The 23,122-nt window shown below is 61.5% G+C and overlaps 2 protein-coding genes across 4 annotated transcripts; both read left to right on the top strand.

The window, feature by feature from the left end:
• Positions 1–3,086: 3,086 nt before the first annotated feature.
• CCDC27 (coiled-coil domain containing 27) lies at positions 3,087–17,275 on the top strand. Its single transcript, XM_078071646.1, has 11 exons — positions 3,087–3,281; positions 3,760–3,892; positions 4,947–5,057; positions 5,634–5,791; positions 8,368–8,547; positions 9,336–10,278; positions 10,445–10,575; positions 12,818–12,895; positions 13,180–13,392; positions 15,365–15,469; positions 16,868–17,275. The coding sequence occupies exons 1-11, from the start codon at positions 3,093–3,095 to the stop codon at positions 16,991–16,993; spliced, it is 2,367 nt and encodes a 788-aa protein (XP_077927772.1). The 5' UTR covers positions 3,087–3,092; the 3' UTR covers positions 16,994–17,275.
• Positions 16,458–23,046, top strand: SMIM1 (small integral membrane protein 1 (Vel blood group)). Of its 3 annotated transcripts, none has more exons than XM_036089571.2 (4): positions 16,458–16,614; positions 18,348–18,484; positions 20,163–20,282; positions 20,544–23,046. In XM_036089571.2, the coding sequence occupies exons 3-4, from the start codon at positions 20,173–20,175 to the stop codon at positions 20,668–20,670; spliced, it is 237 nt and encodes a 78-aa protein (XP_035945464.2). In that variant the 5' UTR covers positions 16,458–16,614; positions 18,348–18,484; positions 20,163–20,172; the 3' UTR covers positions 20,671–23,046. The 3 variants fall into 3 exon arrangements, with proteins under 3 accessions (XP_035945464.2, XP_035945462.2, XP_035945463.2); XM_036089569.2 differs by lacking the exon at positions 16,458–16,614 and adding an exon at positions 17,983–18,101; XM_036089570.2 differs by lacking the exon at positions 16,458–16,614 and adding an exon at positions 18,029–18,101 and having other exon boundaries at positions 18,355–18,484.
• Positions 23,047–23,122: the final 76 nt, after the last annotated feature.

Below are 23,122 nucleotides of genomic sequence, written 5' to 3'. Positions count from 1 at the left end.
CAGTTTGAGAAGCCGCCCTTGGTCCCTGTAAACTGCAGGCACACTGAGCCGCCCGGAGCCAGGGAGGGGCCTCAGCTCCTGCAGGATTTCACCGCTTCCGCCTGAAAATTCACGCACCACCACTGGCCCAAGCCCACCAGACTTTCAGGACTCAGCTTCAGCGTGCCTCCCAGAGGAAGCTTTTCAGGGTCCTCCTCACCCTGCTCCCCTCAAAGACTGCAGGATGCCCCTCTTAGGGGTGTGCGTGGCCTCGAGGCCCATCCCCACCTGGACACTGCACGCCCTGCTAGGTCCACAAGCCAGCCCTGGGGCGCGTCTCCTGTCCATGGTGATTGTCCGTGCAGCTCCCACGACTGCCGATGTTCAGGGCCCGGCACATGGTGCTGTAATAAAGCACCACGGCTTGGGGGCTTAAGCAACAGGAATGGATGCTCTCACAGTTTGGGAGGCCAGAAGTTCAAAGTCTTGGTGTCAGCAGAGTTGTGCTCCCTGGAAAACCTGCGGGGGAGGCCCCTTTCTCACCTGTCCCTACTTCTGCGGCAATTCCTTGCCTAATAGATGCCTTGCTCCAGTCCTCCACCCTCACGAGACCTCTCCCTCCGTGAGTCTGTGTGTCAGTTTCCCCTTTTCGTAAGGACACCAGTCATATGGATCAGCGCCCACCCTAATGACCTCTATAAAGACCCTATTTCCAAATAAGGCCACATGCTGAGGTCCTGGGCTTAAGACTTCAACATACCTTTGGGGGGGGGTTATGATGCAACCCACCAGGTTGGGCCTGTATTTCCCCACCCCTTTGTAATGCCGCACCCCAGGTGGTCTGCTTTGGGGGTCAAATGTGAGCGGAAGCGAGGGCCTCACTTCCAGGCCAAAGCACAGCTACCCAGGGGCCCTGAGAGCTGCTTCCTCCTGCATCCGTGACCCAGACCCAGACGCTGGTCATGGAGGTGGAGCCTCGTCAGCCTGGGTCCCTGACCGACTACAGCTGACAAAAACTCTGTCCTTGACCAAACCTTCCTCAGACCCCTCTGGGCCCTCTTCTCGTCGGGGCCTCCCTCATGGCCTCCCCCTGTCCATCCTTGCCAAGCCCAGATTCAGCAAGAATCCCAGGCCAGTTTTCAGACAGTCCCTGGACCCTTGACACGTGACCGAATTCCTCTTCCGCACCCCTGATGGCCAGGCCCTGCGTCTGAGTGCTCAGCCTGCCCTTAGGGAGAATCCCCCCACCCTTGCTGTCCCCTCTTAGCAATTTCCACCCACGACCCCCCTCGCTGCTCCTGGGCTGAAGCCCCACCCGCCCGCCGTATTCAGCGTTGAGTTTCAATCTCTCTCCCCTGTTGTAATCCTGGAATTAAGTCTTCCTTTCCGTTCGAACCGGGGTCAGAGCAATTTTTCTTAAATCCAGCCAGTAGCAGCCCTGCAAGGATAGGACACAAGGTCAAGAAAAGCCTCAGTCACAGTGCCACGCGGGCTGTGGGGCAGACTCCGTGGTGCCCTTGGGGCCTAGGGCAGTCAGTGTCTGGTGCCTGGCGGACACTCAGTGAGAAATCAGTGAAAAACCAAAATGACAGGGAGAAAGGCAAGGGTAGAAGGATTTGCTTAGGGCCTCCAGGGGACCCAGATTGCTGACAAGGCATACGGGTGAAAGCAGGGGTCAGCACGACTTGTTTTTATCAGTCACATTTGTTCGCATTCTTAACTACCAGGTGCTCCCAGGCCCAGGACAGGCAGCAAGGTGATGCCAAAGGCGGCGTGAGGAGCTAGCAATGATCACAGTCCCCGGGGGGGGGGGGGGGGGGGAGCTAGCAATGATCACAGTCCCTGGGGGGGGGAGCTAGCAATGATCACAGTCCCTGGGGGGGGGAGCTAGCAATGATCACAGTCCCCGGGGGGGGCTTCACTGACTAGGTGCCACTGCGGCTGGAAGCTCTCTCTCTCTCCCTGTTTCCTAATTAAATCCTCACAGCGACTCTAGGAGATGGGTATTATTTGTATCCCCGTTGTGGAGACGAGTACATTGGCACAGAGAGGTGGAGGGAGTAGCCAAGGACACACAGATACTATGTCGGGGCTGGGATCCGAACTCAAGCAGTCTGGCTCCAGTCGCCTTCCGGCCTCCCTGCTTCAGGTCTGGTCATAATCCAATGTGGTTCCACATCTGAGACAGGCTGGGCTTTGTGTGTGAATGTGTGCATGCGGGGGATGTTTGCACAGACCTGTGTGCACACCCCACACGTGAGGAGGACTGCGGGCAGATGCCTGGACCCACGTCTACACAGAGTACCCGGCGCATCTCACCGCGTGCTAGCAAATTCACAGATGTTTGGCGGGACACGGTGGGTTGCACAGGTCCGTGCGGTGGGAAGGTGCAGAGCATTAGACTGCAGGTGGGTGAGGACAATGGTACCCATGCCAGGGGTCTTCCGGGAACCCAGGGGCCGCCTCAATCCTCACTCAACCCGGGGTGCCCAGCACGCTCCTTGTTTCAGGCGGTGATAACCGAGTGCAGCTTTGGGACAGGATCAAGTGCAGGTGAGGGAGTGGGCTGGGCTGCTGGGCACGGGGCGGGGACGGATGTAGAGGAGTGAATGTAAATTAAGAGTCTGTCACAAAAACTCAGGGGAGATTACTGCAAGGGAAAGGTGACAAATTTGAGTGGTGACAGCTGCATCAGGCATAGAGATGAAGAAACGAGATGGAGAAGTACTTAGAAAAGTCCCAAGACGCGGACGCCAGACCCCGAGGGGAGTCGGGGCACAGCTGTGGGCTGCGCGCTGCCCCAGAGGGAAGAGCCTCCCCGCATGGGCGGAAGGGAGTGCAAGTGGAGATACACAGCTCTTCCTCGTGAAGACAAATCCCAGCAAATTAAGACGAACGACACGCTTGGTTGCTATGGAGACATCTGTGATGCCGTGGGCCCTCCCAGGATCCCACAGGACGCGGAGGTTCCGACGCTGGTCGTGTCCAGGGCTGTGCCTGGCAGCAGGTCCACACTCGAGCCCCTGCTCCCCTTGACACCTTGCTCCAGACAGAGAGGCCCACAGGGGCCGTCCGTCCAAGGCGTCCTCCAGTCCTTCCGCCCCACCCCAAGGATGTTGCCAGTCGGCGGAGCCAGCCCGCCCAAGAAGCACAGCGTGGTGCCCAACCTGATGGAGAAGGGCCTGATGCTCCTCCAGTGTGTGGCCGGCCGGGACAACCTGGTCCCAGACTGGAAACTTCGCCGGAGACAGCGCTCCCTCAGCAAGTCGGCTCAGGCCATCAGCCGCTTCTACAGGAAGAAGGTGCGGGGTCCCGGAGGGGACGGCCAGGCCGCAGCACAGCTAACTCGGGCTGGCCTGCTTCTCCCCCTTGACGGGAGGCCTCAGGGCCTAGGCCTTCCAAATATGCTTTGGTGACGGATGAAGATGGGCCAATTCTGGGAGTGTAAAGAACTGGTAACCCGAAAGCCTGGAAGAGAAGATGGCCAGCCGCCCTGAGCCTTCCTGGGGCGGGGGGGGGGGGTCTCAAAAAGGAGCAAAGTCGGGGGAAGAGAGGACGAGGAAGGGATAGCACAGCTGGGAGGCTCCTGAATCTACCGTGGGCTCAGGGAGACCAGAGAGCCACCCGTGGCCCCCCAGGAGGATGCCCGTGGTTTCTCCAGTGGGTGCATGTGCCTGTCCTGAAGCCTTCGGTTCTCGGGAACAGGGCAGATGGCTACGGTCAGTGCACGCAGCTTCCAGGGGCTCTTCTCCCAGTGTCTTGCTGTCTCCACTCCACCAGGGCGAATACAAGCAAACCCCCAGCCCCGAGGACACCAGCTTCATGGCCGAACTAGAGGAGCTGAGAAAGGCGTTTCTCAAGCGCCCTGGCTGCCCTCAGTTCAGCACCAAGGCCACGTCTATGTCTCGTTACGGTGAGAGCCACCCACGGGGAGGCCCCCACATGGAAACCACCTCCCTCCCTGGAGGAGTGGGGCGACCTTCCTGGTGCTCGTCAGCCAGAGTGGTGGCCAGTGGTGGGAACTCACTGTGCATGCAGAAGCACCAGCTGGAGCACGCAGCACGCCCGGTGCAAGGGGGGCAGGCGGGAAGGAAAAGCCTTCTTGCTTTTCTCTTGTCTCATTCACCAGACTCAGTAGGGTTGGGGGTAGGGGAGAGGGAGAAGGCTCAAAATTCTAGAAGCTGCAGTAAAGAGGTCATGAGGCCAAAGATAGGAACCAACCCCAGTAAGGAGCCCAACCACCCTCAGGTGTGACTGCACGCCGTTCTGATCTGGGAGAACAGGAGGCTTTGAGAGAGCAGCCAGGTGCTCAGCGGTCACCAGGGGGCAGTGGCCAGGCCGGGCAGCACCCTAGACCTCCCAGTTCCTGGGCCCCACACATGGCATTGTGGTTAGGGAGAGGGAAATGGAAGCTTAGAGCCTGTGGCTAGTGATGGGGGCCTTGTTCATGTCAGAAGCAGGAGCCCCCACCCATTCAGGCCCTAAGCTCCCCTTTCTCAGGGCTGGAACCTCAGAGAGCAGCCAGCACTCCAGGTCCATGAATTCTGGACAGGGCTGGGATGGGCTGAGAGACCACACTGTGTCCTGCATGCGCCCGCCATTGACATGATTCATGACGGCCGAGGGGAGATGGGGTCTGCCGTTGGGGTAGAGGGGCCTCTTGGAGACTTTGAGGCTGAGCCATTTTTACAGATGGGAATGCAGGGTCCTTCCAAGGGAGGGGATGCATCAATTTGCAGAGATGAAGTCGCACCTAGTCTGTTCCAGGTGGGCACACAAATAGCAGGCAGGAGGACAGAATCACGGTTAGATTTAGTCCCAGGGTTCAATCCCATACATCCACCGACAAAAGTCACCTTTAATCCTACCTGAAGTTTAAAAAGAAATGAAATCATTGTCCCTGCCCGGGAGGTCTTGTGAAGACGTGGTCCTAGCTGTCATCAGCTAGCATTTTTAACACTCTGCAGGCTCATCCACCTCCGCCGAGGTGCCTGAGGAGCTGTGCATGGGCTTTGATTCCTGGAAGGTGACCCGGGACCCGTCCTGCAGCCAGCGGTGCTCGGACACAAAGGTGGACGGTGAGGGCAGGGCCTGCCGCCGCTGGGACGAGCATGCCCCTGGGGTCCTCTCCTTGGCAGGCCAGCTCTGAGGCCTCTGCCTGCACCTGCCAGGACCCCTGCTCCCCTCAGGGCTCCCTGATTATGCCCCCATGGGACTCCCTTCCCAGGACCACCTGCCTGACCCTATGCCCCTTACACAGGATGCATCCCTTCCTGAGTAGAATGCACTGTTCCCACGCATGAATATACTTACTTTGGTTTATCGAAAGATGATCTCTGCACACAGAGGTCTCCTCTGTCTGAACGTGAGGAAACCCGTCACAAATGTCTGGGCCATCACTGTGACCCCTGGTGTCCTGACCCCTAGGCTCTGGGGATCTCCAAGGGCTGCTTTAATGATCTCCCTCCCTTTCTTCAACACACGCAGGGGCAGGTGGGGAGGGATGGACGATGGGGGTCAGCACTAGGAGGCGTGGAGGAGCCCAGCTGGGCAGCGAAGGGTTTCCCAGGGGCGTCTTGCGAGGGGGAAACTACCGTGGAACGCCCCAGGGCGGCTCAGCACTCGGAGTCTGAACCCCCCCGGCTTCCCCACAGGGTGCCTCCTTCCCTTTAGTAAGAGTGCCTGTGAGTTCAACTACTTGCGGAAGAGGAGTGAATCCCAGATCATAAGCCCGGTCCCCAGCAGCCTGGTCCTGGCGCAGAGCCATCCGAAAAAGCGGTTACCCTGGTATATCTCAGTCATCCACGAGAAGGTACGGCCACGTGTGTGCGGAGCCCGGGCAGACAGCCTGACCCTAATGCCCCAGCTCCACGTCCGGCAGGATAGGAGGGCCCAGCCGGCCCCCCGGTGCTCTTGTTGGGGTATCTGCTTAGCTGTCCAAGCAGGTCCCCAGACGTGGCCAAAAATGACCCCCAGTACCCTCCTTAGGCTCCCATGACTCAGCTGTTTTCCAGACCTTCTGGCCCCTGTGCATCTTCATCCCAGCGCGTGGCGGGTTGAGCTGGCATGGATCTCGTCCCCCCCAGCATGCAGCTGGCCACACGTATCATGATGTCAACCATCCACATAGCTTTTGACCCACTACTTCCACTTAATAGAATATATTCTTGAAAACAGTAATAATCAGCTTGGTATGCAAAGATCTACCTACGAGTTGACTCGTTGTGATGTTACGCTCTGCGTCTTTGTTTGTGACAGAGACTGGCCCACAGTTAACCTGTCTGTAATTCCCTTCTTTACTTTCGGTGTCGGAGTAATTCTGGCCTCAGAACAAACAATCAAAAAATTGGGAGGCATTTTCTCTTTCATATTTTATTCTCTGGAAGAGTCTGCCTGAGATTGGCGAAGAATTCATCTTTGAGGCTCTGTGTGCCTGGAGAGTCCTCACGGGGCAGGTTTTCCAAATAATAAATTCACGTCCTTGAAAGATACTCAGACTTCCTTCTCCCTCTTGTTTCAGTTTGGATAAGCTATGTTTTTCAAGGAATGTGTCCAATACATGTAAATTTTCAGATTTATTAGCCTGATCCTGTGCATAATGGTCTCTTAATAACCCCCTAATTTCTTTTCTTTTTTTTTTTTTTTGACAGAGAGAGATACAGCGAGGGAGGGAACATAAGCAGGGGGAGTGGGAGAGAGAGAAGCAGGTTTCCCACCGAGCAGGGAGCCCGATTTGGGGCTTGATCCCAGGACCCTGGGATCATAACCTGAGCCGAAGGCAGACGCTTAACGACTGGGCCACCCAGGGCCTTCCCCCCTCCATTTCTGCAGGAGAGAGAGCCTCTTTCCCATTCCTGACAGTGCTAACTTGGGCCTTCTCTCTCTCTTTCTTGTCTTAGAATCACCTTCTGTTGTTGGTGGTGTTTTAAAGCTGGTCAGGCTTCAATGACAGTCATGGGAATGAGCACCACAAAATGTTGGGCAGCTGGTGGGTGTGCAAAGTCCAGATAGTGTGGCCCCACGAGTCTTCATTTTACCTTTATTCCTGACACTCTGCATTTTCTGAGAGATGTCACAATTTTAGAAGTGTCGATATCCTGTGACCACTTTGGGGAAAGCAATTCCACGTCGGGGAAAGCCTGAGGCTATCAGGAGGTAGAACCACACAGGCCTATGTGAAAGGATGTTCTCTGCAAACCGAGGGAAGGGGAAAGCTCACGTGTGTGAAGCGGCCAGGGGAAGGGCTGCCCGCTTGGCTGCCTCCAGGAGCTTGGAAGCTGTCCTTAGGCTTCTCTTTCTCTCATCTCCACCTGGTCTGAGCTGAAGAGGTAGCGCGTCTCCACTGGAGGCAAGAGAGTCACCTGCAGCGACACGGCAGCATGGTGTCCACTCAGCGGCCCCAGTGGAAACGAGCATCCCCTTTCCAGCAACCACTGTCTGGGGTGGGACAGGTGCGTGGGTCTGAATCACCACGGCCCGGGGGAAGAAGGGTGATTTCTGCCAGGTTATTTTAGCTTAGCCGTGTGAATAACTCCGCGTACCCTTGAGATCCCCGCAGTCCTGCCGCACCTGCCCCTCCCCCTCCCCCGCTCCCGGCTGGGTCCTCCAGTTCCCATCCTGGTTGCTCGGTCCCTCCCACCGTAGCCCGCAGCTCTTTCCTGGATCCCTCTGATGGATGCTCAGGTGCTGGTTCCCTTGCTTGCCCTAGCCGATGCGCGGGGGGCTGTGAATCTGTCCTCTCCGCAGCTCAGTTTCACCCCACAAGTCTCAATACATCTTGACAGTGTTCATTATCGTTCTGTTTAAGACATTTTCTAACTTCCTCTGTGCCTTCTGCTTCTTTGGTTCACGGGCCACGTAGGAACCTGGCACTTAAATCCCAAACATTTGGAGGACTTCCGAGTTCCTTTCTTTTCCCTCCTGGGACTGTGCAGGGTGCACCGCGGGCCCGGGGCCTTCCTTTACGCTGCTCTCGGTTCAGAGCTGCCGACGGCAAGTCCTTCCATTTCCAGCTATCCAAACATGTTGGTGCCATGTCTCCACTGCTGAGGAATCGAGGGCATTGAGATTTTGAGCATGGAAGGTGGAGGGGCAGAGGGTCTGGCTCCCTGCAAGCCCCAGGGGGTGGCTCTCGGAGGGTGTTGCTGGCTCGTTGTGGGGCCGTGCCGAAGAACCGTGTCTCCCACTGCGACTGGGGGGCTGGCCAGGACCAGGCCTGAAAGAGAGGCTGCCAGGAGTTTCCCCAGGCGAGGACTTGGTCCCCACCCTTGGGCAGGAGTGGCTGGGATTTCCAGGTCTGCTCTTCCTGCAGGCGCCCAGAGAGGGTGGGTCCGGGGGTGGGGGGGAAGACTGCGTGCACCCAGGGGCTGCCCATGCTTCTGTGCCCAGGATCACTGCCTGCTCACGCTGGGGGAGGAAGTGCAGCGGCTGTCCACGATGGAGGTGCTGCTTCAGAAGAAAGATGAGGAGGTCTTGGCCCTCCAGGAGGAGAGGGAGGCCTTGAAGAAACAGCTGAAATGCCTCCTTAAAAGCAAGGGCCAGGAGACATGGGTACGCCAGTGCATGAAGGTGAGTGGAGGGCCCGGGCGGCAGGCTCTGCCTCCAAAGTGTCCAAAGCTCCTGGTGGCCCTCAGGCCTCCGGCAAATGCCCCGTTCTGGAAGGCTGCCACGTCCTCGTGGGTAAAAGAGCTGTGAGCTGGACATCTAGACCTCTGTGTTTGGCTGCCAGCTTGCTTTCCCACCTGGGACAGGTTGTGTCGCTCCCTGGACTGTTTCCTTACCTGTAAGAGGAGGGCCAGCCCCTCTGAAATCCTGTAGGATGGAAGGCCCCCTGCAGGTGAAGTCTCCAGACCTGACTTAGCCATGGGCCCTGTGGGCGTGGTGGCCCGGATTCGCCTGATCTGTTCTGGCTGCAGGACGCTCAGCGTCCTTGCCTATAAAGCAGGGAGGTCTGGGCAGAGGACTGAACTAGGCAGGTCCTGGTGGGGAAGTCACCTGGTCTTTCTAAAACCTGATTTCTTTCATACCTGAGGATCCAGCCTGGCATTATGCTAGGGGCACATGGGAGGGGGGGTGGGGGCCTCGGACCTTCGCCAAATCCCCGAGATGCCACCAGAGAAAGCTGCCTGGACACGGATGGTGCGGTACCAGCAGGCAGGGGCAGCAGGAGTCTGAAGAGGTCTGGGAGCATCGGCTGGCCTTCCCCGTTCCCCGGCCTCCCGGGGGCTGTTAGAGAGGCATGAGCCCACACTGGGCCTACAGGGACATGCAACGTGGGCATGGCAGGCTGGCCCTCCACTCTCAGAACAAAGCGGGGGTGCCCATTGCTGCAAGGCCACTCCCTGGGGCGGGTCCAGGGGAGCAAGAAACCACACTGTTCCCAGGGCTGCCCATCTGCAGGTCACCGTCCCCCCAGGGCTGCCCATCTGCCGGTCACTGCCCCCCTTCTCACCAACACAGCACCCTTGGCAGGAAGACACTTGATCCCCCTCTCCCCTGCAACACGGAGAGGCTGCTGTCCCCTTCCAGAAGGACGGGTCTCAGGACATCAGCCGGGGGAGCTGAGGGGGCAGTTTGGAACGCTGAGGCTCACTGGCCATCTTGCAGGAGCCGGTGCGGGCCGCCGGGATCCTGAGCAGGCAGGCTTGGCCCCGGCTACGTCTCCGGGGCTGCCCGGCGATGCCGGTGTCCTCCCTGCAGCTCCGCGTCGTGGGCCCTCAGCCACACCTGAGGGGAACAGGTGCAGGGGGGCAGGGCAGCTCCCGGAAAAGGGACTCCAGCTCCCCTGCCCGCCCTGCACAGGTGCGGGGCAGCCGGGCAGTGGCGGTCTCCCGAGACGGTGCAGCGGGGCGCTGGCGCGGCGGCTGGTGGAGTGCTCCCTGCCCCCTGCTCGCCTGCCCAGTGCCCCCTCCCTCTCCCAGCTTCAGGAGGACTATGCTGTGACCGGCAGAGGCAAGGACCTGGAAGCAGCTGGCGGCGAGGAAGAAGAGGCTGCAGACGCAGAGGCAGAGGAGACGGCGGATGGGGAAGGGGAGGGCCCGGCAGGCAGGAAGGGGGCCGCACCCAAGGAGGGGGGTGAGGAGCAGGAGCAGCTGGAGGAGGAGGAGAAGGAGGAGGTGGTGGAGCTGGACGAGGAGAAGGAGGTGCAGGAGGAGGACGGCCAGCGCAGGAGGAGCTCCCGCTCCCTGGAGGAGGCTTTCGAGCAGGAGCTGATAGCCCAGCTGGAGGAGTACGAGCACGTGATCCAGGAGTTCCAGACCGAACTGGAGGTCACCAGGACCAGATACTCGCTCGCAACAGGTGGGGCGCTGGGGGCCCAGGAGCCGCACGTTAGAGGGTGGCCCAGGGGACCGAGGGACGCAGGGCAGGAGGCGGTAGCCCTCAGCCTGGGGCCACAGAGCCCCTCTGTCTCGGCTTCCTAGCCCCCTGCCCTCTCTCCCCTCCTTCCCATGCACGGCTCACACAGGGGCCATCACGTCTTTACAACGCCAAGTGGATGTCCAGGAATCCCAGCTGCACATGTTGAACATGGAGAACGAGACCCTGCAGAAGGAACTCCGGGAGCGGAAGGACCAGTTACAAGCCATGTCCAACAAGGTGGCCATGCCCATCACGCAGCGGTCACCAGCAGCCCCGCCCATCCCCCCCATCCCGAGCTGGGGCAGCCTGTCCTGGGTCACACCACACCCCCTGGCCCTGCACTGCCCGCTGGCCCGCACTGTCCTCCCTGGGCTGCTTGGCTCTCGGTCACTTCTCCAGCATCCCCGCGTGCTCGAGTCCCAGGGTTGAGCGCACGCACACTTAGAGAGGCCGCCATTCCGCCAAGCCCACCCCTTGCTACACGTTTTGTTTTATCGAAGTTATTCACGCACACAACCTAAAGAATGAAATAGTCCTGCAGGCTTGTCACACAACAGGGGCGTGTCCCATCCTCTTCCCTCTTATGTGCCCATCCCCCAGGGCGACTGCTCTCAACTCTTCTTCAGGAATCACTTTGTAGGTCTACAAATGGCATGCTTCTAACACCCATTCTGGAATTTTCTCCATCCTAGCATTATCTAGCACTTCCCTGTTTCCTCCCCTGCCTGGGGCCCCCAGCACAGGCAGGTCGGCCTCCCGCCGGTGCCGTCCCACCATGATGGGATGCTCGGGGTATGATTGTCAGCAGCTCATGCCCACCTGGGACTCAAACACAGGTTTTGCCAAACAGGATTAAGTTTCCTTCTTTTCTGATCTACTCCCATGTTTTCACTGGAGCACATCCTGCAGTAGTCTTCTGATAAACGAATGAGTGGGTGTAAATTTGTGGGGGCAGCATATTCTGCTAATGTCCTTATTCTACACGTCAGTAGAATTTGGTGGGATGCCAAACCACAGCTGGGAGAGCACTTTGTGTCCACAGTGACGGCACCGCCCCATGAGCCCGAGCAACCAAGGCTGCTGGGGGGGAGTCCTGGGCATTCCTAATTCTCACTTGCCTGGGACCGCGGTCTGGGTGCGCTGCTGCGTCTCCAGAAAACCGCTGGGCTCTTTGTCCCAGGTGTCCTGAAACTCCGCTCTGGAAGGTTATGTTATCTTGTTTTTTCTTCTCTCCGTCTTGTTTCTTGAACACTCCTCCTGGCGTCCCCGGAACCCCGTTCCTCCTCCTCTTGCTGTCCGCTCCCTCCTGCTCCCCATCTCTGGGTCGTTTGCTCTACGGCCCATGTTCCCGGCACTTTATCCACAGCTGCCTCCTGTGCTCCGCTTTGTTGCATGGACGGCTTCCGAGATCTCTCTTGTTCTCCCACGTCCTTTTTCTTCTTTTGTTTCACAATTCAGTGTCTTGTCTATGCCCCGCGGAACACTCATGATCGCTGGGCTCAACTTCCTGAATCTTTTTGATCGCCCGCAAGTGCCCTGGGTCCCTTTGTCTTGCTGTCTGTCATTCATGAGAGACCCTCACTCGTGCCAGAGCTGAGTGGGGTCTCTGAGCACGTGGCAGTAAGTTTGTGCTTCACACGCACGGGCACGTGTGGGCACTTCAGCCGAGCGTTCGAAGGCTGTCTTGTTAGTTCTTCGGGGAACCTGGAAGTTTCTTGCCTGGAATGAGAAGGCCTAGCTGCCGGTGTTCTGGGAGCCAAGATGGGAAGACAGGGCGCCTGGGTGGCTCAGTTGGTTAAGTGACTGCCTTCGGCTCAGGTCATGGTCCCGGAGTCCTGGGATCGAGTCCCACATCGGGCTCCCGGCTCAGCGGGGAGCCTGCTTCTCCCTCTGACCCTCTCCCCTCTCATGCTGTTTCTCTCTCTCTCTCTCTCTCAAATAAATAAATTAAAAAAATCTTTAAAAAGAAAAGATGGGAAGACAGCGGGGGCATCCACATTTGGCACCCACATCCCCCATCTGGAGCCTGGGGGTCCACCCTCCACTGCACCTGGCACCTCCTTAGCCAGAGACCCTCTGCTATGCCCCCGACATCCAGCCTCTCACCAGGTGAACACAGCACAGGCTCCCAGTTGCTTGAGGGCAGGGACGGGTCTGCAGCTCTTAGTTTCTGGAAAAGTATCCACTGATCCTCCCCATGTTAGGTTCCAGATCCAGAAGAACCTGTACCACCAATTTCTGAGATTTGAGGACCAGAAGAGTGAGCTGGGCTTGTTTTCAGCTCTCCACCCCTGCTGGTTTAGGATCTGGCCTTCCGGGCCCTGCTCTCCAGCTCCCCATGTGTTTGCCCCTCTTGTCCTGGCAGAAGTCCCGTGGCTTTCATCATACTGAGGCTCAGGGGGAAAAGCTGGATGCAAGTGTTCCATCTGTCCTCTTGTCCCCGAGTCCCCCTGAGCCAACCCCCCCGTCTGCCTTCCAGTTCTCCAACCTCAGGGAAGACAAGAAGCACGAAGAGATGATGGGCATCATCGAGAAGGACAACATTCTTCTCCGCCAGGTGACCGCCAGGTGTGGTTAAACAGCCAGACCGCTGTTCTTGTTGTAAGTCCTGACAGCGCGGGCAAGATGAGCTGGAAACCCCTTCGCAGTGAGTCGGGCCCCCCTTCCTTAGGCAGCACCCCGGTGAGCGCATCGCAGGAGCGCGAGCGCACGCAGAGGCTCCTTGCCCTTGCTGGCTCCATGAGGGCCGGCGGTCTTTCGGGGGAAGGACGGGCGGGGAACACGGGTGACCCGTCTGAGCCGGGTGGGCCTACTCCGCTGTCCTCCCTGGCTCCCCTGCAGCAAGTGTTGGAGCTGCAGAGCAAACTCGAAAAGCAGGAGCGCACCATCTCGGAGTTCGACGCCACGGTCGGCCAGCTGCAGGCCCAAGTGAGCCAGAACCAGAACCACCTGCAGAGACGGAAGTGGCTGCAGGAGGAGATGCTGAGCAAGAACGAAATGATCCAGCAGGCGGAGCAGCAGGCCCGCGTGGCCCTGGAGAGCGCCCAGTCCCGGGTAGGCCCTGCGTGCGGAGCGCCCGCGCCCGCCCACCGCCGAGGGGGGCGGGCCGTGCGCCGAGGGGGGCGGGCCGTGCGCCGAGGGGGGCGGGCCGTGCGCCGAGGGGCGGGGCTTAGGCTCACTCCCCCGCGTGGCCCCGCCCCGGCACAGAGTTGGCGGTCCAGAAATGGTGGCGGAGGGCATAGGTGCAATGGGGCTTGCACACTGGGCGGGGCGGGCCGTGTCTGCTTGTGCTGTGAAGGGGCGCGAGGGTTTGGATAGCCGGCCAGGAAGGAGCGCTCCGGGGCCAGGGGTACCGTCTATTTATAGTTTTCGGGGTGCGTGCAGGGGTCGGGCACCGTTCTAAGCAGCTCAGTGAAGTCTAACCTCGTGAACAAAGCTAGGAAGCAGGTGTTCTTAGCGTCCTCACTGCTCACATAAGGAGCCTGCAGCCGGAGGGGCGAAATAGCCCTCTGGCGCCCCCAGAGCTGCGTGGGGGTGGTGCTGGGATGTGAAGAGCCCGACCCCATATCTGAGCCCCCATGCTACACGTGAGCAAAGGCACAGAGGGAGGCCGAGGTGCCCTCTGCTGAGGGACCCAGGCCAAAAAGGAAATCAGCGAAGAGCCGACCAGAATCCAAAAACCAGCAGAGAGAAAGTCCCGTGCATGTAGGCTTTTGAAAGAACACCTTCCCCCGCCGCCCCCAGAGTGCCTGCTGTAACGGGGTGTGTTCTCCCCACCCGGAGGAGCCAGCCTCCCGCTGGATGCCTCGGCAGCATCAATGACGGCCGCCACCCGCTCTCTCCTAAAACTGTGTTTGGGATCCAGCAGTCCTCCCAGCTAGAGCGTGAGCAGGGGATGGTGCATCATCCGTCTGGTTCTCGCCTCAGTTTGGTAGCGCCTGGAATGCTGTGTTGAGAAAGTTTGTGGGGGCAGGTCTGGGGTCCTCAGGAAGTGGTGCTGTGGCCCGTGAGTGAGTCCTGCAGCAGCCCGGGCGTGGGGCACTGTGGCTGGACACTCCAGGTGACCGCCACCCCTTGCCCAGCAGCAGTCACCTCCAGTACAGGGGGCAGGCCCCCCTTCCCTTGGTAACCCCTACACCCAGTAGGCTATGGGGCGCAGAGCTGGCACCAATCCACATTGGAAAGAAAGGAAGCCCCCTCCCCACCCAAGGTCCAGGGGCTCCTAACATGCCCTCTGTCACTTCAACGCTGTCCCAGGGGCAAAGTGGACCGTCCTGCAGCCCTTTTGAGGCAATGCAAACTCTCCTGAGGCCGGCTCTCACGTGGCATTTCTGCATCATCAGGGCTTCTGCTCATTGAGGGTGAGCAGCGGGTGCTGAGCGGCCACCATAACTTGGGGGGCCCGTCTGAGTGCTTCTGGGGCTCAGAGTGGAGAAGATGAACAATGCATATCAGCACAATGATGCTGATGGCAGCAAGACTAGATAGCCTTAGCTCCGTCCTAGTTAACTCCTGGTTACCACCCCGTTCATGGCTGGTTAATGCAAACAGCGAGGACTGCCTCACCATCCCAAGAAAAGGAGGAAGGGCTGGGAGTACAATAGGAGGGACGGCCAGGTGTTCCCTGCAGTGCTAACAGTGAGGGGCTGATAAGCCTGCAGGGTGTTCCTGGGGGCATCCCGGAGTCTCCCCTGGGGGCAGGGAGTGCCAGCTCCCTTGTAGACAGGAGGATGGCCTGCGGGGTGCTTTGGAGACCTTGACTGTTTTTTCTTTTTCAAGCCATGTGCAGGTTTTCCTTTTTCAATTAAAAAAAAAAAAAAAAAGTAGTAGAAAGTCTTAAAGCCTGGATGCCCAGCCGCCCTGGGTCTGGGTTTTGATCTGGCACCTTCTAGCTCACAGGCAGACCAGCTGGCCTCTCCAAACACTTCCAGTTCCTAAAGCTTCGAAAAGTGAGGACAAATCTACCTCCTGGAAGGCTTCACTCAGGGGTGGGTGTAATTCGCCCCCTCCTTCCCTTTGCTCACAGCTTGAGAGGCTGAGAAACAAGATCATCCAGGCCACATTCAGCACCTCCGGGGTCAAGTCCTTTGCCACTGAGATCTCTGACAATGACATTCTGGAAGCTTTGCAGGTATATCCAGCACTGGGCTGCTTCCTGGTCCCCGAGGCTGCGTCTCTAGGGTGACGCTTGCTGATCTGCAGCGGGGGGCTGAGGGGACCCCCATTCTCATCCTGGCTGTGTCACCACTCACTGTGCCCCTGGGATCATCCTTGCTCTCTGCTTAGGCAGAGGGGACCAGATCTCCCCATGGCTAGGCTGCTCTCAGCGTTCAGCTCCGGGGTGCAGTGGGGAGGGGACCAAGCTGCTGGGGTCCTGGAGATTCTCCAGCAGCAGGAGCAGCCCCCCCACCCCGCCAGGTTCTGTCCAGTTCAGCCTCTTTGGGGATGCTTCTTGGCACCTCAGCGTGGCCTCAGCTGGAATCCTCGTCTGCTCAGCCAGGACCCCGGCGTGGCCCCCCTTCCCTGGCCTTGGTTCAGGCTGTCGTCCCGATGACCCCAAGCAGAGGCCTCCCGGGGCAGTGTGGTGCAGGACAAATAGTGCAGGCTTTGGGGCTGGCAGGGGCAAGCCACCACCCCCGTGGGCCTTGGCTGACAAGCTGCGGGCTGGCTCTTGAGTTCACTGAGCAGTAGAGCCTCCCTCTGCACGCGGGAGAGAGCCTGTCTGCCTTCTGGGCATGGTGGGGGGAGGGCTCTGGGCGAAGAGCCCTGACTGCCACGTGCTCTGTGCAGGGCCATATGGACTCTCACCAGGGGCCCACGCCCCAAGCCTCCCACGGCATGGCCCTTTGCCCCAGCAGGTGCCTATGACCTTCCAGCACCCACATTTCCCCGAGACCTGATTTCCTTCCTCCTATGTCGTGGGGTGGGGCCCTGGTCAGCAGTGCCCCTGTAGGGTGGCAACAGTCTGGGGAGGGGGGACACCTGCAAGACGACCTGGGGAGAGGTCTCTGCAGCCTGGCTCCTGCTGTTTGGTGTAGGGGAGAGGGAGGAGGGAGGGAAGGAGAGAGGGATGGGAGGAGTCATCAGTACCCGCCAGTAGCCAGGAAAGAAGCCCTTTCCTCTGCTGCACACAGAACAGTGATGCGCCAAAGCAGCAGAGGTGAGGGAGGGGCTGGCCATCTCCCTGTGCGCAGGACAGAAGGGACTTGAGGGACAGACTCGATGGCCTCTGAGGTCTCTTGGTCTGGGCGCTCGACATCCTCAGAGACATAAGAAGTGCAGTTAGCGCTGCTGCAGGGGAGAGGTGACGCCAGCCCGTGGCGCGCTGAGTTCTGCGGCTTCATCCCCGGGGGGATCAGCAGGGGTGGGGAGTGTTTCCAGCACGGAAGCTAGCAGATGCCACAGACCAGAGCTTTCTCCGCGGGAGAGCAGGTCAGGTCAGCGCACACCGCTGCTGCGCCCCCCGCCCGCCCCCGCTCGGGGAGGAGAGGAGGGGTCCCCGCCACCGAGGCCCGGGCTTCTGTTGCAGAGGATCATCTCTGAGAGAGCCGACTACTACAATCAGCTCAAACAGAAAGGCGCCAGAGTGCCTCCCCTGCAGCAGACAGAGGCCTTGTCCTCCCCGAACAAGTCCAAGAAGATAACCTCCAAGTAGACCCAGCCCGGGCCCCAGACGCCAGCCCGCCCAGCGGAGGCCGCAGCTCAGGGAGCCAGCCCTGGGCGGCCCGGCCTTTTCGCTTTAGAATTAAACTCTGCCAGTGGCCATAAACTCAGCTTTTCCGTCTCCCGGGACTCGTGGGGGCTTGGGCGACCACCACAGCCCCCATCTGCCCCCCTGGCTCCTTCCTGGGGAGACCCCCACACTGAGCAAGGGCCCACCCCTGAGGCCCCAGGCTTAGGAGGCCCGAGACCCGGTGCCCATCCGCCCCTTCCCAACACCTGCGGCACAAACCTGTGCGGTGGGGGCGCCCCTGGCTGGGGCACCGCTTTGCGGCCGCGACCCCTCTGGGAGACAGTGGAGGCGATCTTCTCCTCCTGTTCCCATCACTGCTGCGGGTGGAGGCTCCAGGAGGCCAGGCACCCTGTCTGCGTCCCGCACCCCGCAGGCTTTGGGCACAGCAGCGCGCTGCACGCAGGCACCCGCCCGCGGCGTCTGCTCGCGTCCTCCACCCCACCCACCTGTGCGCGCCGCCGGCCGTTCCTGCTTCGCGCTCGCCGCGGGCCCAGTGCGGGAACCCGAGGAACGGAGCTGGGAACTCCGCGCAGGCTCGCCGGGGGCGCCCGCCTGGGCCGCCTCGCCTGTCGGATCAGACTCAGGAGCGCCCGGAGGCTCCAGGGCCCGCTTCTGCACCAGAGTCCGGCACCTGCACGGCCCGGGGGTGGACCCGCGCCCCCCACCCCTGGGACCCCTGAGGGCCCTGTTGCCCGGGCAGCCCCTCTCCCCTGCAGACCCTAGCCCAGGGGACCCCCTCTCCTCTGCCGACCCCGTGCCCCTGCGGCCCCCTCTCCCCGGCAGCCCCCTCTCTCCCCTGCGGCCCCTACAGCCTTTGTCCCTGCGGCACGCACGCCCTCCGGCGGCCGCGTCCGGAACACCTGGGGCCTGGGGTCGGCGCCCCCGTGCGGGCTTCGCCCCCTGCCCCGCCCCCCCCGAGGCCCCGCCCCTCCCGGCCGGGACACGTCTGCGCGGCGCGGAGGGCAGGAGGCGGAGGCGCTGGTGGGACGCGCGTCGGGGGGCAGCTTCCTCGTGCAGGCGGACGGAGGAGGTGGGCCTGGCCGCGGCCTCCCTGCCCTGCGAGCGGCCGCCCGGGAGTCCCGGAGCTGCGGGGTGGGGGCGGGGGGAGCGCTGATCCGGCCGAGCGACCCCGGGCCGGGTGGCCACGTGCGGGAAATGTCCGCCTGGCTCCTGCTGTCTCTGGACACCCCAGCGCTCCCTTCCCCTTCCCGCTCCTCGAAGGGCCGCTCTTCACCTTTTCTTTATTTTCTGGGGTTTTTGTTGTTTTTTTTTTGAGGTTGCAGGCATCGGCCGCACCTCGGACCTTGACCTGCAGCCTGGGAGGAGGCGGGAGAGATCCACTGGCCGGGCAGAGACCACCTGACCACCTTCCTGGGCGCCGGAGTCCGGGCCCCACGCCAGGACTCTCCCTTTGTAAGTTATGGGCTCCTCGGAGGTGCTTTGGGGGCGAAAGGGTCTAAGGTATGCGGTGGTATCCCCAGAGGGTCCCCAGCTTGGCGGGTGTCTCCAGGTACAAGGCGTGACCCTCTGGTGGGGGTTGGAGAGTGAGGCCCGCAGGATCCCAGCTCTAGGCACCTCACCAGCTTCTAGTGGCTTTGTTCCACTGAGATGACTTGAGAGCCAGGCTAGTCTCCATCAGTTAGGAATGCTTTCCGCTGCCCACGGCAGGAACCCAGGCTTGAACAGGTGGGGGTTGACTCTTCTCACCAAGAAGCCCAAGGGTGGGTAATCGGTGTGGATTTGGAGAGTCCACACGATAAGGGCTGGTGTTGCATGGGTATCTGGGCTGCAAGGTGGCTGCTGCAGCTCCGGCCATCACGCCGGGGCAGGAAGAAAGAAATGGCTGCTATTTCCTTGGTGAAAGCAAGAACCCCCCAGCTCTGCTACACCCCAGCACTTTGCCCTCATCCGGCTGGCCTGGGGGGCCAGGGGCCAGGGTATTAAGCTTGTCTTAGCCCCTGGCTGTCATTTGGGGTGGCACGTTGCTGCCTGGCACAGAATGGGACTCTGCTCCAGGGGTGGACAGGGCGTGGACGTTAGGTAGACAGCTGGCAGAGTCGGTCCAGAGCCCCTTTCCCAGACACACCTGGGAAGGCACAGCCCACAGTCCGCAGACACTTGGCGTCCCTTGGGCCTGAGAACGGCCCCTGATCTGAGTGGCTGTGGCAAAGCGGGTGCTCCCACCTGACAGGCAGGCCTTGGGGCTCGGAGACAAGCTCCCTTCCTTCCTCCCCGCTGGGCTGGGGTTGGGGAAAGGGACGACAGGGAGACAGGGAGGCACGTCCGGAGTTTCTGGGTTGGCCTCTTGCCGTTCAGTGGCCCGCTGTGCCTTTAAGCCTGTCTCCAGGATTCTGTGGGAGGGGGTCCCTAGAAGAGAGGCCCCTGCCTCTCCAGCCCCTGGACTCCCAGCAGGCCCAGGTGGCCCCCAGGCTCCGGCTTCTCCCGCAGGCGGTGTCGGGGGCGAGGGGCTGCAAGTTGGACAGGCCAGAGGACACTGGACACGCTGGGTCGCTGCTCTGGCGCTCCAGGCCCCCCCCCGACTTGCCAGACAGGCCGGACCAGCCGCCGCCCCATCCCCTGCCTTCCCAGCCTCCGGAGTCGCTCTGGGGCCTTATCTGCCAGGAATGGGGAGGGAAGGAAGGCAGTTATCAGGTCAAGGACCCACGGTATCCTGTGCTGTCCTCCAGGGTGGCCTCAGCTCTGCCAGAGGCCTGCTCCTTCCCCCCTGGGACTGGGCTGGGTGGAGACAACCTCTCACATTCCTGAGGGAAGGGTTTGCAGCCTCCCTGGGTTGGAATTCCTGCTTGGCCTCCTCCCATGTGACCCTGGGCAAGTGGCTGGACCACTTGGCGTCCTGGTCCCCTGGTAAGCCAGGTGAGAAGATTCGGGGGAAGGAGCCAGCCCACCGTCGTGTCCCCCCACCCCCGCCCCTACCCCCAGGCAGACCCTGGCCTTAAGCGCAGCCCCACACGGAGCCCCAGCCACTGCTGTCACCGGGACCATGCTTGACAGGGAGTCAGGGCCCCGCACGCCTGCCTCGGTCTCCCCGTCCGTGAGCGCCTAAGCCCACCTCCTGCCCCTCTTGCCGTAGCCCCCGCGGCATGCAGCCCCAGGAGAGCGGCGTCCACTACAGCAGGTGGGATGACCGCGGCCGGGATGAAGTCCACGTGGTGGCTGCGTCCAGCCCAGAGGAGGCCTGGACCTGGGAGAGGTGAGGGCCCGTCGGCCCGCAGGAGGAGCCCTCCACCTCGTCCCCTCCTGGCGGCTTCCATGCTGCAGGCCCCCCCACCCCAGCCCCAGCAGTCCCAGCCACCCTGGGCCCTGCACCACCTCGCTGGGCTCCCTCCTGTCTCCCGAGTCAGCAGAGCACACAGACCACCCTCCTTCGGGGTCCACCTGCCCCAGGGCCCACTCCCTTCCAGCCTAGCCCCCCGGTCCACACGGGCTCATGTGGGGGTGCTTCTCTCCCTAGGATCTCCCGGAAGCTGTGCTCGGGCAAGCTGGGCATCGCCATGAAGGTACTGGGCGGACTGGCCCTCTTCTGGGCCGTCTTCATCCTCGGCTATCTCACTGGTTACTACGTACACAAGTGCAAATAAGGCTGCCCAGCACGCCCACTCGGGGCTGGCCGCCCGTGCGTGGGGACATGGGCTCGGGCGGACTCCCCTGAACACCAGAACCCCCTTTGTACACACTGAACCCCATATACACGATCCTCGTATACAGAAGGCTTTTCTCTCTGCGCAGACGCACGCCCCCACCCCCGACACAGACCCCGGGGTGCCGAGGTCACGGCCAGCGTGCGGGCACACAGGCGAACAGGGACACAGGAGCACATGCCTGGCGCAGGCGGCCGGCCCGAGACACTGATGGCCGGGAGACGAGGGCCAGCTTGAGCTGGGACTGCGGGACACGCCTCCAGAGCCCCTGCAGAGGGCCCCGGCCTGGCAGCCCCAGGGAGGGGTCCTCCCTGAGGGGACCTTGTGGGGCTGTGGGGCCCCGGGGAGGCCCCTGCCCTCTCTGGGCCCTCTGACTCCTGCTTTGCAGGGATGGCTCTGAGGGGGCCTGTGTGTCCCTCTGCCAACCCCCCAGGGTGGGGAGTGGGGCCTCAGCCCTTGTCTGGGACCCACCACCCAGTCTTCCCTGCAGTGAACTGGCCGTCCCCGCCGAGGGAGCGGATCCGGTGGGAAGGCGCTTCCCCACCCTGCCCTGTGGGAGCCTGGGTGCCAATGCAGCCAGTGAAAGTCTGTTGAGTGAAGGATGGGTGAGGGCCTCTTGCAGGAGCCCGGGCACCTGCCCCGTGTGAGGCCAGCTGGAGGGCACTTGGACAACAGTGGAGGCTTGTGGGAAGGGCCCGTCCTCCCTCCCACTTGGCTCTGGGCCTTGGAATGTGTCTGCCTGGCGGGGCTGTCTTGTGGGCCGTGAGCCCCCGGGGGCAGGCCCGAGGACTGGCGCTGGCGGGGCCTGTTCCTGCCTCACCTGACCGGCTGCGGACAAGGCCTCGGCTCAGAGGTTCAGTCCCGTCCCCTGCCTTGTTCCCAGTAGGTGCCCTCCGGGGCCCTGTGCTCACCCCCACCTACTGACTACAGGCTCATGTCTCAGCCCCATAGACCCTTGCCAGAAACACCTTAGCAGATGCTTCTTCCCAGAGGACTGAGGGCGGGAGATGAGGGACAGTCAGTGTCCTCGTGGAGCCCGACACCGGAGGGCACGTGGCAAACCTGCATGTCAGAAGCCAAGCTGGCAGGGAAGGGCAGAGACCCCATGAGCCTGGCTTGACTGTTAGGGACGGCTGCACCACCCAGGGTGTCCCTGGCTCTGCCCGCAAGGAGGGCGTGGCGCTGGTGGGCCGGGCCTGCGCTGGGGTCTCCAAGCAGTGATGGGGGTCTGCTGTGGGGGGGGACAAGGGAAGCTGGTTAAGAGGCAGAGGTCTGGTCCAGCCAGCCCTAGTCTCTGGGCCTCAGCACCTGTCCCCAGGAAGACCCCGCTCCCAGCCCTGTCCGGACACACTTGAGGAGGGAGGCGTGCCAGCCGACCCGCATCTGGCCAGCCTTACCCTGGTGCCCCTGCTGGAGCCGCCACAGGGTGGGCACTGCGGGGGGGCACAGCTGGGTTGCATGGGCTCTAGGACGTTGGCAGTCTGCTCCTGAGGTGCAGGGGCTGGGTCTCTCCAAGACTGGGTGCAGCTTCTGCCAAGAGCCAGGCCAGGGTGCTGGACAGAAAAGAGGAGGGCCCCTGGCGGCTGCCCGCCCACCACTCCTCTCTCAGGCCGTTCTGGTCTCCCTGACTTCCGAAACGCCTTGTGGGCTTCAGGGTCCCACTGTCTGAGCAGCCCCTGGGCAGGATGCAGAGTCTGCTGATGGACTGGTCAGACGGGAGGGGCTGGGGGCCAAGGCTGGAGCACGGTGAGGAGGGAGGACAGAGCAGGTGGGGCAGCAAGCAGGTGTGGTCCACGCATGAGGGGCACTATGGGGAACCAGTCTGGGGGCGGTGTCCTCAGAGCCTCCCCAGCTCAGCCCAGCACTGCCCAGTGATCCCCGCAGGTCCTCACAAACACCTCCCTGGGTTGGGGGGAACCCCATGGGCAACAACAGATGACAAAAGCCATCTGGATCTGATCTTCGTGCTCTGTGCGCCCCAAGGCCCAGCAAGTCTCAGGATGAAGAGCAGGGTGCGCCAGCCCACTCCCTGGTGGACGTGCGTGTCCCCTTCCGTGGGCTGCACCAGCGGCCGGGCCTCTTGTGCGGGGAGACTGCAGGCAGAGGCCCTTGGGAGCTGCCTCCACCAGATGTGGCCCCGCAGGCCCTGGCCAGGGAGGGGTGACAGCACCCTGCTGAGTTGTCGGGCAGTCTCCCCTCCCACTGAGACTCAGGAATGAGACCTGCTGGGGGCAGGTGCCCTGGGAGGGGGTCCACCTCCCGCTCCAGACCTGGAGGGCCCAGCAGCCTCTGGGCAGAGCCTGTGTGATCATTAAGCCCCTCTTGCATTTTGCTGGCAAGATCTGGGCTGGGAAGGGGGGGTTCAGGTCCTCTGTTTCCCCAAAGTCACTAC

The sequence above is a fragment of the Halichoerus grypus genome, chromosome 5 (assembly GCF_964656455.1).
Source record: "Halichoerus grypus chromosome 5, mHalGry1.hap1.1, whole genome shotgun sequence".
NCBI classification, from domain to species: Eukaryota; Metazoa; Chordata; class Mammalia; order Carnivora; family Phocidae; genus Halichoerus; species Halichoerus grypus.
Note: the sequence above shows the minus strand (reverse complement) of the source record. Positions and strands in the feature narration are given on the sequence as shown.